The sequence below is a fragment of the Microcaecilia unicolor genome, chromosome 4, assembly GCF_901765095.1.
Source record: "Microcaecilia unicolor chromosome 4, aMicUni1.1, whole genome shotgun sequence".
Taxonomy (NCBI): Eukaryota; Metazoa; Chordata; class Amphibia; order Gymnophiona; family Siphonopidae; genus Microcaecilia; species Microcaecilia unicolor.
This window is the reverse complement of record NC_044034.1, coordinates 62,478,617-62,492,321: the sequence shown is the minus strand read 5'-3', so window position 1 is coordinate 62,492,321 and position 13,705 is coordinate 62,478,617. Positions and strand designations below refer to the sequence as shown.

Sequence of the window (13,705 nt, the reverse complement as noted above, 5' to 3'; positions counted from 1 at the left end):
ACAAATTTGAAAATATAGGACTCTTTGGGGCTCATTTTCAAAGCGCTTAGACTTATGAAGTTCAACAGGATACTATGCAACTTTTTATGTTTAAGTGCTTTGAAAATACATTGCATTCCATTTAAGTGCACGCTCTGTTTGACTGCATGCCACACTTCGGTCCCGTTTTTGGCACCATCAATTTCTATGGGAAGAAAATGATTGTTTCTGTCCCGACTACCACCACCGGCAGCTCCGCACACTCTTTCAACTTGGTACAACTTCCTAGCAACACTGATTCAGTCAAAAACGGTAGACCACATTTTTCTTCCCACAAGCTTAACTAAACCAATGCGTTCCTGATCTTTATTCTAATCCTGCTTCCAGATTCTATGTACTTTCTCCTTTCGAAGGCAGCTGTCCGTCAGTAAATTCCAGTTAACTTCCTGCAGAATATCTATTCCAGCTATTCCCGGTATGTAATTGACTTGCAGATAAACTGCATCATCCTGGACCATTAGTATACCAGAGCTTTTTACCACCTGGCCCAAGCAGTCAATGATTGGTATGTCCATTCCATTCACTGCAGATAGTTTCACCAGTGTGTCTTGTAACTCGACCTGGTCTTCCAGGTGTTGCTTTCTGAAATAACTTGCGGTAATAGTTGACACTTCTGAACCTGTGTCCAAGCAACATGGAACAGGCACATTCCCAGTGAAAAGTTCTACCAGGGGACTTGCGCCAAAGGTTTTGCTTGTTCCTGTCCCAGGCACCCGAGTGCCTACTCGCTGAAGCCACATAGCCGAGGTAGAAGCTTCTGAAGTAGAAGGAACCACCGCTGTTGTCATCATCCTTCTTGATGAGTTTTCTCTCTATTCCTTGGAAGCAACGGTGGACACTGTGCAAGACATTGTTCCGGACACTGCACTCAACATTACACTTAATGCTCCATCACGTTTTGCATTGGATAACTTCTCCACAGAGCCAGCCCATGCTACACCCAACACATTTTTTACTCTTTCACTCCAGCTTCAGCTTTCTCCTGCCACATGTCCAGACTCTAGACACCAATAGAAGACCAGGTCTCCTCATTCATTTCTCAAAGGTGTTCTACGATCTCATACACATCTAAACTGACTTCTGGCATTTCTGTTCCACTCCAACCTCTGCCTACTGTTTTCTTCTCTCCATCCACAGGGCTGTTGGGAAACAACTGTACTGTTCTTATGCTTGCCTCTTGTCCCTCAGTAACTCTGTCATCATAGTTCATTTAATTCAGGCTCCATCCTTGCCTCCGCACTAGTGCCTCACAGCGCTGCTTCACTCTTAACATGAGTTAATATTTTCGGGGGCCTCTCTACCCAATCAAGTGACATATGTTCCTCAGCCCACTTCACCGCTTTCTGCAAGATTCCAGAAAATGCTGGCGCCAGAGCTCTTTTCAGTCTTTTATGTTTAAACTTTTTTATTATCGAAAGGCACAATACAATGCAACTTGGAGGCTTCATACATCAAAGTTCAGTTTTCCAATCAGCATTGCAATAACATTGTATCTGCTTCATTCACTGAATCCTCTTTTTCTATTCCCCTCCCCCCAACCCCCTCCCCACTTTACATCATTATTTGTCCACAATTGTTAAAAGGAGTCATAACATATCAACAACATAACACAACTTTTTTGCTTTGGCAAATGTACAATTGTAAATCAACTATTATTGTACCGTGATGTTAAGTGATCAGCTTACCGCTCCAATGTAATACAAGACCTCTTATTCCTCTATCCCCTCTTCTACACCCTCCTCCCACTCTTCCCTGCTAACCCCCCCCCCCCCCCCCACCCCTCTTGACTAACTCATATTAATATATCCCAATATTGTAGTGATGTATGGTTCTTTTATAAAGTATTAATGACCAAACTTCGGCCTCTCTGTGTCATTTTTTCCAGGTAGCTACCCCATGTTTTAAGAAACCGTATTTTCCTTTTGTACTGTCCTTTAACTTCTTTCGCCTCCCACACTAACAACTGGTGCACCCTGTTACGCCAATGCCAATAAGGTGGTGAACTGGCTACAGTCCAATATTGCATAATACATTTTTTCGCCACCAGACATAACTTTCGATATAATAATGTTTTATCAGCATTGAGTCTTAAAGGTTCATCTTTCAAATCTAATATCAACTGTCGTGGATTCATGTCTATTCTACTACCCAAAACATGAGACAGGTAAGCAACTATTTGTCTCCAATATCTCTGTAGTACTACACATCCCCATAGCGCATGGTATAAAGTATTGTCATGTCTATTACATTTCAAACAGAGCGCTGTCTCTATACCCCCTGATTTATATAATTGTACTTGGGTAAAATAAGCTCTGTAAATTATTCTATACGCGCATTCCCTGTAATCTGCGCCCCCAATTATTCTTGGTATATTTTGTATCTGCGCAGTAATATCCCATGATTCCAAATTGCAGCTCATATCTTTTTCCCATCTCTGTCTAACCTTAGTTATCTCCTTCATCGGAGCCAGCTCCCATAACTTCCGATGTATCTGGGATATAGATGGGGCATTTTCAGATATCTCATCAAAGAATTTTTTGATTTTGTTGCCCAGTTTACACTGCAATGCTGTTTTATCTAATGTTTGTACATAATGTTTAAGTTGACAGTGCGCGTATACATCACCCCAAACCTGCTCCCTCTGAGCCAATAGCTGTGACAGTGGCAGTATGTCCCCTCCCTCTTCCAGTACATCAGCTATACAATTAACACCTTCCTGTGCCCACCTATCAAATGTTTTATTTTCCAGCCCGGGTACGAAAGACGGATTCCCCCTGATGTTTAGATACTCAGTTACTCTTGAATCTCCCCCCAATAGTTCCCCTAAGAATCTCCACGCTGCTCTGAGTGATAATATCAGAACATTTTGTCTAAGTCTATGCGGTATCTCCTTTTTCTGTAAATGTGCTAATGTTATCCCATGATATGGACTATATAACGCTTCCTCCATCTCTAGAGGTGTGTGTTCCTGGGTTTGATATAGCCAATCTCGTGTTTGGCGCAGGAGGCATGCCATATTATAAAACTTTATATTAGGTATTCCCAGGCCTCCTTGCCTCCATCCCCCCAACATATGTTTCAGCTGCATCTTAGCTCGTTTTTTTGCCCAGCAGAATCTAGATATCAATCGATATAATCGCTTGATATCTTTTTGCAATAACACTATGGGCAGTACCTGTAATGTGTATAGCCATCTTGGCAATATCACCATTTTGATAAGACTAATCCTCCCCATCAAAGATAGTGTTAAATTGCCCCATGAATCCAACTGTTGAGTTGTCTGTTCCAGCATGTTTGTAACATTCAATGTATAAAGCTCCTTCAAATTAGCCGGTAATTGAATCCCTAAATATGTAAAAGATTTGCTCGTTCGTTTCAAAGGAAATCCTTCCGGCCAATGGGCTCGAATGTCTAAGTTTATCCCAAGAGCTTCAGATTTGTCTATGTTTAATTTAAAGCTCGAGTAATCTCCACATTCTTGAATTAACTCTAGTAGATTGTGCAGGGTCTCCTTCGGTTTTGTAATAACCATCATTAGGTCATCCGCAAACGCGGCAAGTTTAAATTCCTGCTTTTTAAGTTGTACCCCAGGAATCGCCACACAATCATATATGTCTCTAATTAGGGGGTCCAACTGCAGTGCAAAAAGTAGAGGTGAGAGTGGACACCCTTGTCTAGTACCTCGACTAATCTGGATCTCCTCCGATATATTCCCATTCACCATCACCTGTGCTCTAGGTTGGTGATACAATGCCCTGATCGCCTGTACAAATTTACCCTGAAATCCATATCTTTCCAGCACAGAGTACAGGAAGGGCCACTCCACTCTATCAAATGCTTTCTCAGCATCGAAGCTTATCATTAATGCTTGTGCCTGGGAGTGGCCCAAACCTTCTAATGCTGCCAGAATACTCCTCAGATTTTTGGAAACCGATCTACCTTGTACGAACCCCACCTGAGCTGTGTGGATAAGATGAGGTAACACTCGCCCCAGTCTATTTGCTAGAATTTTTGCAAATAATTTTGCTTCCTGGTTAATTAATGAAATAGGTCTATAGGAGGTTACCAGTTTTTCATCTCTTTTAGGCTTAGGAAACACAACTATCCTAGCCAAATTTAATTGGTCTGGCATCCTACCATTCTCCATCCATTCATTAAACACCTTAACCAGTGTTGGGACCACCGAGTCACCCATCAACTTGTAAAATTCTGCTTTATACCCATCCGGGCCCGGGGCCTTACCCATTTTACTTTGCGTTATTACCCATGTCACCTCATCAACACCAATTTTTGCATTTAGTTGAGTACTATCCCTATCTTGTAGTTTAGGGGTCTGAACCCCATCTAAAAATAGCTCACCCGGAAGTCCTTCTTGTTCCGACGCCTTATAAAGGCTTTGGTAATATGTCTGGAACGCTGATCTAATCTCTTTATTAGTATGAAGATAATTCCCCTCTTTGTTTTTAATAGTTGTTACATTTTTAGATGAATATTTAGATGCTATAAGTCTAGCTAGAAATTTGCCTCCTTTATTTCCATGCTTTTATAACTGAAAGCGATAATAGGCTTGAGATTTCAATTCTCTATCATGTATCAGGGAGTTCAAAGTTGTTTGTAGTTCTATCACCTCTTGTCTAACCTTGCTACATGGGGTTAGACCATATTGTCTATTCAACTTAATTAGTCTCTTTTCTAACCGCACAATTTCCCTATCCCGCGCACGTTTATATTGTGCCACATAACTTATTATCTCCCCTCTTAATACTGCTTTCGCAGCTTCCCAAAAACTGGTAGAACTGTCAACCGTACCCTCGTTAAAGTGCTTATATTCAGTCCATTTAGCCCGTAAATATTCCCCAAATCGTGGGTCTCTAAACAAGTAGACTGGGAACGTCCAATCTTTTCAGTCTTTTTTTCATCTCATGTCTAAGGCTACTTTCATGATTCCCAGAACAAATCTTTCCTTCAATATCTTCTGAGAATCACTAAAACAACGTGGGTCAATCACCTCTATTCGAGCTAGCTTTTCTTGGAGACTATAAGCAATAGGTACGCATATCTTCACCAGGCTCTTGCTTTCGGTCATAGAACTCAACTTGAACTGTGACAGGAACCTTGTCACCATATACTGTCTTCAACACCTGAAACAAATCATCCACCGTCCTCTGTGACCCTGGTGGAACAAATTGAGCAGTAACTCTTGCCTGACCAATCAAATGGTCCTTCACAATTTCTAGCTGGTCTTCAGGAGGGATACAAAGTGCCTTCAATGCTGCTCTGGTCCTCTCAAGCCATTGTTCCACAGTGTAATCTCCATGTTTCTTTGGGGTGCCAGGAAAATCTGGGATCTTATCTGGCTCCCAATCAAAGAACGTATTGCTTTCAAAATCTGCACCCTGGTTCATAAAATTATCTACAGCGAAGCCCCAGGATACATGACAGACCTCATAGACCTACCAACCAGAAACACAACAGGATCAACATGAACAAAATCTCCACTACCCAAGCTGCAAAGGACTCAAATACAAATCAACCTATGCATCCAGCTTTTCCTACATAAGCACACAACTATGGAACGCATTACCAAAAGCTGTGAAAACAACTTATGATCACTTAAACTTCCGGAAATCATTAAAAACTAACCTGTTCAAAAAGGCATAACCTACCGACCCAACTTAAATGCCTGTACTCTGTAACACAATGAAACCAAAGCTCATAATGGACATATAATAACTCTTCCTCTCTACAATTCTCTAATGTGTCTATACACACGAACCTTATTCTACCACATTACTGTATTTGTTCATACCAGAATTGGCGAACGCCTTTACGGTAGTATGTAAGCCACATTGAGCCTACAAATAGGTGGGAAAATGTGGGATACAAATGTAACAAATAAATAAATATGGGATATACGTAGCTATGGGCATTCAGAGTCCCTCCAGGAACCTTTCCATAATCTGCCGCTCTATCCTCTGTTCTTCTTGTGTTTGTCTCAATGCCTCGTCACATCGCCACAGCTGTAATTTCTCCTTGTAGGCACTCCACTCTAATTCTAGAGCTCTGGTCCAATCTTCCATGTCAACAATCTCAGGGAGCGCCCCAAACCCCAATAAGGACTGAGACACTTGAGCGCGCAGTCCACAGCCGCTGCCTTGATTTTCTCTCCTCTCATGCCATCCTTGATCCGCTTCAATCCGGTTTTCGCCCTCTTCACTCGACAGAAACAGCACTTTCTAAAGTCTGTAATGACCTGTTCCTTGCCAAATCCAGAGGCCACTACTCCATCCTCATCCTCCTGGATCTATCCGCTGCTTTTGACACTGTCAATCATGACTTACTTCTTGCCACACTGTCCTCATTTGGGTTCCAGGGCTCTGTCCTCTCCTGGTTCTCCTCCTATCTCTCCCACCGCACCTTCAAAGTTCACTCTCATGGATCTTCCTCCACCCCCATCCCCTTATCTGTTGGTGTTCCCCAGGGATCGGTCCTTGGACCCCTTCTCTTCTCAATCTACACCTCTTCCCTGGGCTCCCTGATCTCATCTCATGGTTTCCAGTATCATCTCTATGCTGATGACACCCAACTGTATCTCTCCACACCAGACATCACCGCGGAGACCCAGGCAAAGGTATCGGCCTGCTTATCCGACATTGCTGCCTGGATGTCCAACCGCCACCTGAAACTGAACATGTCCAAGACCGAGCTTATCGTCTTTCCACCAAAACCCACTTCTCCTCTTCCTCCACTTTCTATCTCAGTTGATAACACCCTCATCCTCCCCGTCTCATCTGCCCGCAACCTCGGAGTCATCTTTGACTCCTCTCTTTCCTTCTCTGCGCATATCCAGCAGATAGCCAAGACCTGTCGCTTCTTCCTCTTTAACATCAGCAAAATTCGCCCTTTCCTCTCTGAACACACCACCCGAACTCTCGTCCACGCTCTCATTACCTCTCGCCTGGACTACTGCAACTTACTCCTCACCGGCCTCCCACTTAGCCATCTATCCCCCTTCAGTCTGTTCAGAACTCTGCTGCACGTCTCATATTCCGCCAGAACCGATATACTCATATCACCCCTCTCCTCAGGTCACTTCACTGGCTTCCGATCAGATACCGCATTCAATTCAAGCTTCTCCTTCTTACCTACAAATGCACTCAGTCTGCTGCCCCTCACTACCTCTCTACCCTCATCTCCCCTTACGTTCCCGCCCGTAACCTCCGTTCACAGGATAAATCCCTCCTCTCAGTACCCTTCTCCACCACCGCCAACTCCAGGCTCCGCTCATTCTGCCTCGCCTCACCCTATGCTTGGAACAACCTTCCTGAACCCTTACGCCAAGCCCCCTCCCTGCCCATCTTCAAGTCTTTGCTTAAAGCCCACCTCTTCAATGCTGCGTTCGGCACCTAACCCTTACCGTTCAGTGAATCCAGACTGCCCCAATTTGACTGCCCCGATCGGACCGACCGTTCACTTGTCTATTAGATTGTAAGCTCTTTGAGCAGGGACTGTCTCTCTTTGTTAAATTGTACAGCGCTGCGTAACCCTAGTAGCGCTCTAGAAATGTTAAGTAGTAGTAGTAGTAGTAGCACCACTCAAACAATGGTCAGTATCTGCGGGCCACACACACACCCAGGAAACCCTAAGGTGGAGAGGTCATACAGACACCTATTTTGAAGTTATTCTATAACACAGAAGTGCCCTTGTGTTTTCATAGAATAGCATCACAAAATTAGCTGAAATTGCAGCTAAAACGTGGCCACATGCAATTACAACTCCTCCAAATTTGGTCTAAATATATCCAGCAAAGTATTTTTCAACCCATAAACCTACTTCGTGATTCCATCCATGCATCACCAAACTTCTTTTACACTCTGGTTGCATATTTATAGGTGTGTATCCAGTGGGGTAACTGAGTCCCAATACACACGTGAAATAGTACTAAAAAGCAAAAACATTCTTGAAACAATTAGACCCTTAATATTTTATATGGTTTTTGGTTCAAGTCACTGTATGGCAGATAGAGTTTGCTATATTGTAATTACATAATAAAAAATACTGTTTCTCAATCCTTAGTCCTGGGGGAATTCTTCAACAGTACCATTGCAGGATTTGTGCAGAAACCCCCTGCCGTGCAAAATTATGCAAAAGGGACTACAATGCAGCAAAAACTGCATTGCAACCAGTCAAACCCCGACCCCTCGATAAACATCACCTCCTGAAGTTTCCCCCTGCACTATACTTCCCTGAAAAAAACATAACAGTTACTTAGTTTTGAAAAAATTTTGAGTTAACTAGCTAGATGTCCTGTAGTTCCTGTATTTTTTCTTTATATTTTTTTTGTTAAATTTTAAGCAAACAACTTACACAAAGTATGGTAAACAGCTTATTCACTATAAACTTCACTAAAGCAAACAATTGCTAACATTTTTGCACCAAATGAAAATACATATTGCCCATGCATACTCTTCTTCTTTGAGCTTACTAACCATACCCCTCCTAACATTATCCACTCTGCAGGTAACCTTTATGTGAACATGAAACATTTTCCCCTTCCATAGTCATCCCCAACATAACTTGAGATTGTCCCCTGGTTCTTGGGGACAAACTCCCTTTCCCCCTATCCCTTCCTCCCCTCCCATTCTTTCCGAGCCCCAATCGTACTCCCAGATCCCACCCATCTTATACACTTGCTAGACATTGTTGAAGTCGAATCCACCCCCCATTGCGTCGTAGGTCTCCATCTCTACAATACGCCGTGAGGCGTTCCATATGTAGAAGCTGTCCCAATTTACACTTCCATTCACCCAGTGTCGGGGGGGGGGGTCTATCGTTTTCCAGCGTTGCGCTATGAGGCACTTAGCTGCCGCCAACCCCCATCACATCAGTTTGCTCTTCTCCCAAAAGTCGCTTTCATTGTGCAAACCCAATAGGCACACCAAGGGACTGCACACCAAGGATGTGTCCGTCATAGTTACTAATGCTTCTATAGTAGCCTGCCAAAAAGGGACCACCCTAGGACAGGTCCACCAAATGTGTAGGAAAGAACCTGTCTGGGACCCACACCTCCCGCATAAAGTTCCTGTATTTTTTAACATGGTAGTCATTTAATATTTTGAATGCATTTTCAAGCCTGTAACAAAAGTCCAAAACATAGTATCTCTTGATATATGGGAGATATGTTAAGCCAGAACACAGTACTGTATTAGTTTTGGTCAAGGGATTTATTCAAAGAAATTGTTTTTTGTTTTACTTTTTCTCATATTTACATTCTCAACAGTTACTGTGTTTTGGCATCAGGCCTAATAGGAGCTGAATAACTTTACGTTCAAAAAAAGATCATAAGTGCTACTCATGTCTCTCCTTTCAGAACACTGCTCATAAAATCTGGGCAATCCAACACTCTCTCTCCTGCTCCGCATTACTACCAAGTCACTTAAGCCCCCGTTGTCTTTTCCTGCTTCCACTGACTGCTAAAAATCTCTCATATACTGTAATAACTTGTAAAGCTAGAGAAAGCATAGTACTGCTCTAAAGAAGTAAAACTGAAAGCATATGAAATCAAAACCAGTAGAAACCTCCTGCAGCATCTCAGAAGCAAACCGGATTGCTTCTTGGGGGACATCTTCTTTTAATGTGAAATCTTTCTTCTTGAGATCTTCAAGATAGACATCATAACTTTCGCAAGCCTCTTTCGAAGTTTTCACCTGTAGAAACTGTGTTTCTTTCTGTTAATCACAAAACCACCATGTTTTAATGAACAGGCTGGACTAATGATGCCTCACACTCTCTTCTCTTTCACAGTTTGGTGATAAAAGAAACACTTATATCACTGAACTTGCTTTCTACAGATTCCATTACTATATAAGGAGGCATATTTTCAAAGCACTTTGGGAGGCTAAGTTCCATAGGTTTCTATGGAACTTTGGGAGGCTAAGTGCTTTGAAAATAAGCCTCAAGGTCAGCTCATGATTAGACAAATCAGCATAAACTCACAGAGAAAGAGAGAATATTATGTGTTTTCCATTTAAAATATTTTGAAGTCTGTTACTAAGAGTTATGTTTTCTCTACTGTGTCATTAAAACCAATCTACTATAGATGGTGACAGTGCTACAAATTTATATTCAGAAAATATTTTCATGCTTTTGTGCTGACTTGCTGCCTCAGTGAAATACACTGTCACAGTGTTACCAATTACTTTAACTATATTGGGAAACCTTCTAAAAATGCATCGAACACATCAGTGGCGTCGCCAGATAGCTGATTTTGGGTGAGCCTGAGCCAAACGTGGGCACACAATTATCTCCCCACCCCTCTGCCCTCCCCCCCCCCCCCCCCGTCCAAATACAAAATATAAAATACCTGAGCTGGTGGGGATCCCCAAGCCTTGACAGCTGAAGACCTCCCCAGGAACACTGACACTGGCTGCAGAGCTTGAAGAGTTCTGGTCACTAAACAGGAAGAGGAGATCTTCAGTTGGCGGAGCTTGAGGATATCCACCAGCCACAGCAAGGGAGATGTCTAATTTTGGGTGGACCCGAGCCCAAATTGGGGGCATGTGCCTTAAATTCATGAAAAAATGGACCACCACAAAATATGAAGAGTATTTACTATGCACTGTTGTGCAGTTAATACAACTGAAGTATATTCTCCTGTTCTCTTTTGCCTTGGGAAATGGAAAGAGAAAAAGAATGTCAGATGCTCATTTAGAGCCCGATGTACTAACTAAAGTTTTTTACTCGTGTCGTGCTTAGTGTAGCCGGTCCATATCATACCAATTATTTATCACTTAGATCTGTACAGAATATTTTTAAGAGACTGGTGAAAAGATTTTTAAGGCAATAAAAATTACCTGAGATCCATTTGATAAACCAAAGTTTGCTGAAATGCGAAATAGAAATGCATAATTTTCCGGTAGTTGCTGCAGCTCAACAACTGCCATTTCTTTTAAATCTGTTAGAATCTGAAAAAACGTTTTCCAGTTTAATACATTTCTACATAGACCTCACACCCTCAGTGATATGCTACCAAGTTTTAATGGATGCTCACCAGCTCTGCTCCACTCAGTGAGCCACTCTTTCTTTCAGAAATAAAGGATTCCCTACTAGGGTTATCGTATTTGCCCTAAGGAAAAAGAGGAAACATGCCCTGGCCCCTGTCACACCTCCACCCTCCCAAACAGGCAGATGATCAAAAGCCCTGCGCTGTTCCAACAGCGCTCTAAAATAGCGCTGGAACAGTGTGGAGCCCTATTAGACCTATGATCATAGATAATGCATGCAAATTTAAACAGCGCAATTATCTCTGATCATGGGGTAGAAGTGCGGGCAAATTGTGCCGAGCATGCGCTCAGCACAATCCTCCCGCACTTGTTTGACAGATCTGGGCTGTCAAAAGCCCAAACCTGTCAAACACAGGGGCTGGAGGTCCATGGGACCACCAGGCCCTGACTACCCCTGTCCCGAGCAACGTCATCAACCATTTTGCGGCGGCAGCGTCATCCCATGGAAGAGGAGGGAGGCAGGCTACCTACCTCCCTCCTCCAACTAAGGTAGGGGGGGGCGGGAGGGGGTTCTTTTTTACACTGGACCACCAGGGATTCTTCAGACGTTGTGGGGGGGGGAGTTGGGGTGGGCTGGAGGTCCGCCGGATCTCCAGCCCCCCCCCGGTCGCTCGCTGGGAGGGGGTTCTTTTTTATGCTGGACCACCAGGGATTCTTGAAAACGCTGGGGGAGGGCGAGCTGGGGTGGGCTGGAGGTCCGCCGGACCTCCAGCCCACCCCTGTCGCTTGCTGGGGGGGGGGGGTTAGCCAGCGGCCACCAGGGACCATTTTCTGGGGGTTTGGGGGGGCTGGAGATCCACCGGACTGCCAGCCCTCCCTGAACCTGGGGGGGTGGGATCGTCGGGGGGGGGGAGGGGGAACAGAGGTCCGCCAGACCTCCTGCCCCCTGTTGGCAGGTTTGCTTTGGGGGCAACGGGGGCCTGCTAGCATGCAACTGCATGCTGGACACAGGGCTCACCATTCCTCCCCAATGATCTGTAAACCCTAACGCCAGCTCGGAACTGCCGTAGGGTTTGCCACGGCCAGCAACCCAAATTTTGGCGCGCTGACCGCTGATCATCGGCGATGAATGCACTAAGCCCTGTTTAACATGCATTTGCATGCTACTTGCGCAAAGAGCCCTCGAGCGCGTTGTTTCACTCGCTCGAGGGCTCTGATTATGGGGCGGTAGCAAACGCCGGCATGCCGGCGTTTGCTTTTGATCATCTGCCTGAAAGAAAGCCAGATTCCCTCTCTCTCCCCCCCCCCATGTACATCCTCTCCCCAATTTTCCTGTCTCCCCCCACCCACGACTCCATTCGTTCACTACCCCTCCTGTACCTTATTGTAGTGCCCTGGTGGCCTCTTTGGGCCTGGCATGGCTACACTGTCTTGCGCCTGGCGCCAATTCAAAATGGCTGCCGACAGTTCAAGCAGTGACCTTGCAAGACTTATGTGAAAGTCTCATGAGGCCATCACTTGAACTCTCAGCAGGCATTTTGAAGCAGCGCCAGAAGTAAGGCAGTCTACAGCCACGCCAGGCAGGAAAGATGGGCTTTTTACTGCCCCGTAGAGGTCACTAGACCACCAGAACACTACAATAAGGTAAAGGAGGGGAGGGGAGGACACCCTGAAGCCCACCACCCTACCCGTTCGTCAGCAAGTCCAGACAAATGGGCAGGCTGGCAAAACCTGCCCAGATGCCTGGCCATGTCCTCACAAAGAGGACATGACCGGGTAAAACTGGCCATATGGTAACCCTATTCCCTCCCATCATATTTTTAAGGTCCTATAAGCCTACATGTAATGGTACTAAATAAGATAGCACCAGTCAGCAGTGGCCATTTCATTAATCAAATTGCCTGACTGGCAGGCATGCTAACATCTCTATCTCTTGGTGCACCCAGCAGAAGCATTCCACTATAGCACGCAAGATAAAAAAATGGTAGGAGAAAAGCATTTGAACAAAAAACTCACTTATGATATTAACATTTTTCTTTTTATTCCTTAATACTTCCAGCTCAACTGAAATGAGGGCTAGAATCTGGTGCCATAAGCCTTTATTACCTACTCCCTAGCAATTAACCTTCCTTTTCACCTTCTTAACCCCCCTTCCCCCCCACTCAGCCCCAATCCCACCCCACCCTGTATAGCTGATCAGGTCACTACAATGCAAATGCTCAGCCAAGGGCCATGCACCAGGGCTCGTTCTTGAACTCTTACATTACAGTACTTGTAAATGACATATCTAACAATTCAATGCAGGTTTCCAGAGATGATAACTAGATAAACCTATGTATTACAACATTATTAAATAACCAATAACCCATTTTAAGATTTCAAAGACACATATTTGCAGAATAAAAACGTTTTTCAAGATTTCTAAAAGAACTTATAATTAGTCATAGCTCTAATATCTTCCGTTGAAGTATTCCATGTATTAGTGGTTTGATAAGCAAAAGTTGACTTCAATACCATTTTATACCTTACCATTTTTGGACTGGGAAAGTAAAGTGTCTGCTGATGTCAAAATGAACAACTTCTACTTGTTTCTGGCACAACTACAATACTGAGGAACTTGCCCACCTAAGATGGTAAAAAATCTCTGTACACAACTTAAAATG

The 13,705-nt window shown here is 44.0% G+C and overlaps 1 protein-coding gene across 1 annotated transcript in view; it reads right to left on the bottom strand.

Annotated features, from left to right (window-relative positions):
• LOC115469598 (protein mono-ADP-ribosyltransferase PARP4-like) overlaps positions 1-13,705 on the bottom strand; it is a 242,756-nt gene that overhangs the window by 191,396 nt on the left and 37,655 nt on the right. The window contains exons 8-9 of the mRNA XM_030202392.1: positions 10,893-11,003; positions 9,618-9,767 (exon numbers count right to left, since the gene is read on the bottom strand). Of these exons, the coding sequence (XP_030058252.1) occupies positions 9,618-9,767; positions 10,893-11,003 (261 nt within the window). The remainder of the gene's footprint in view (positions 1-9,617; positions 9,768-10,892; positions 11,004-13,705) is intronic.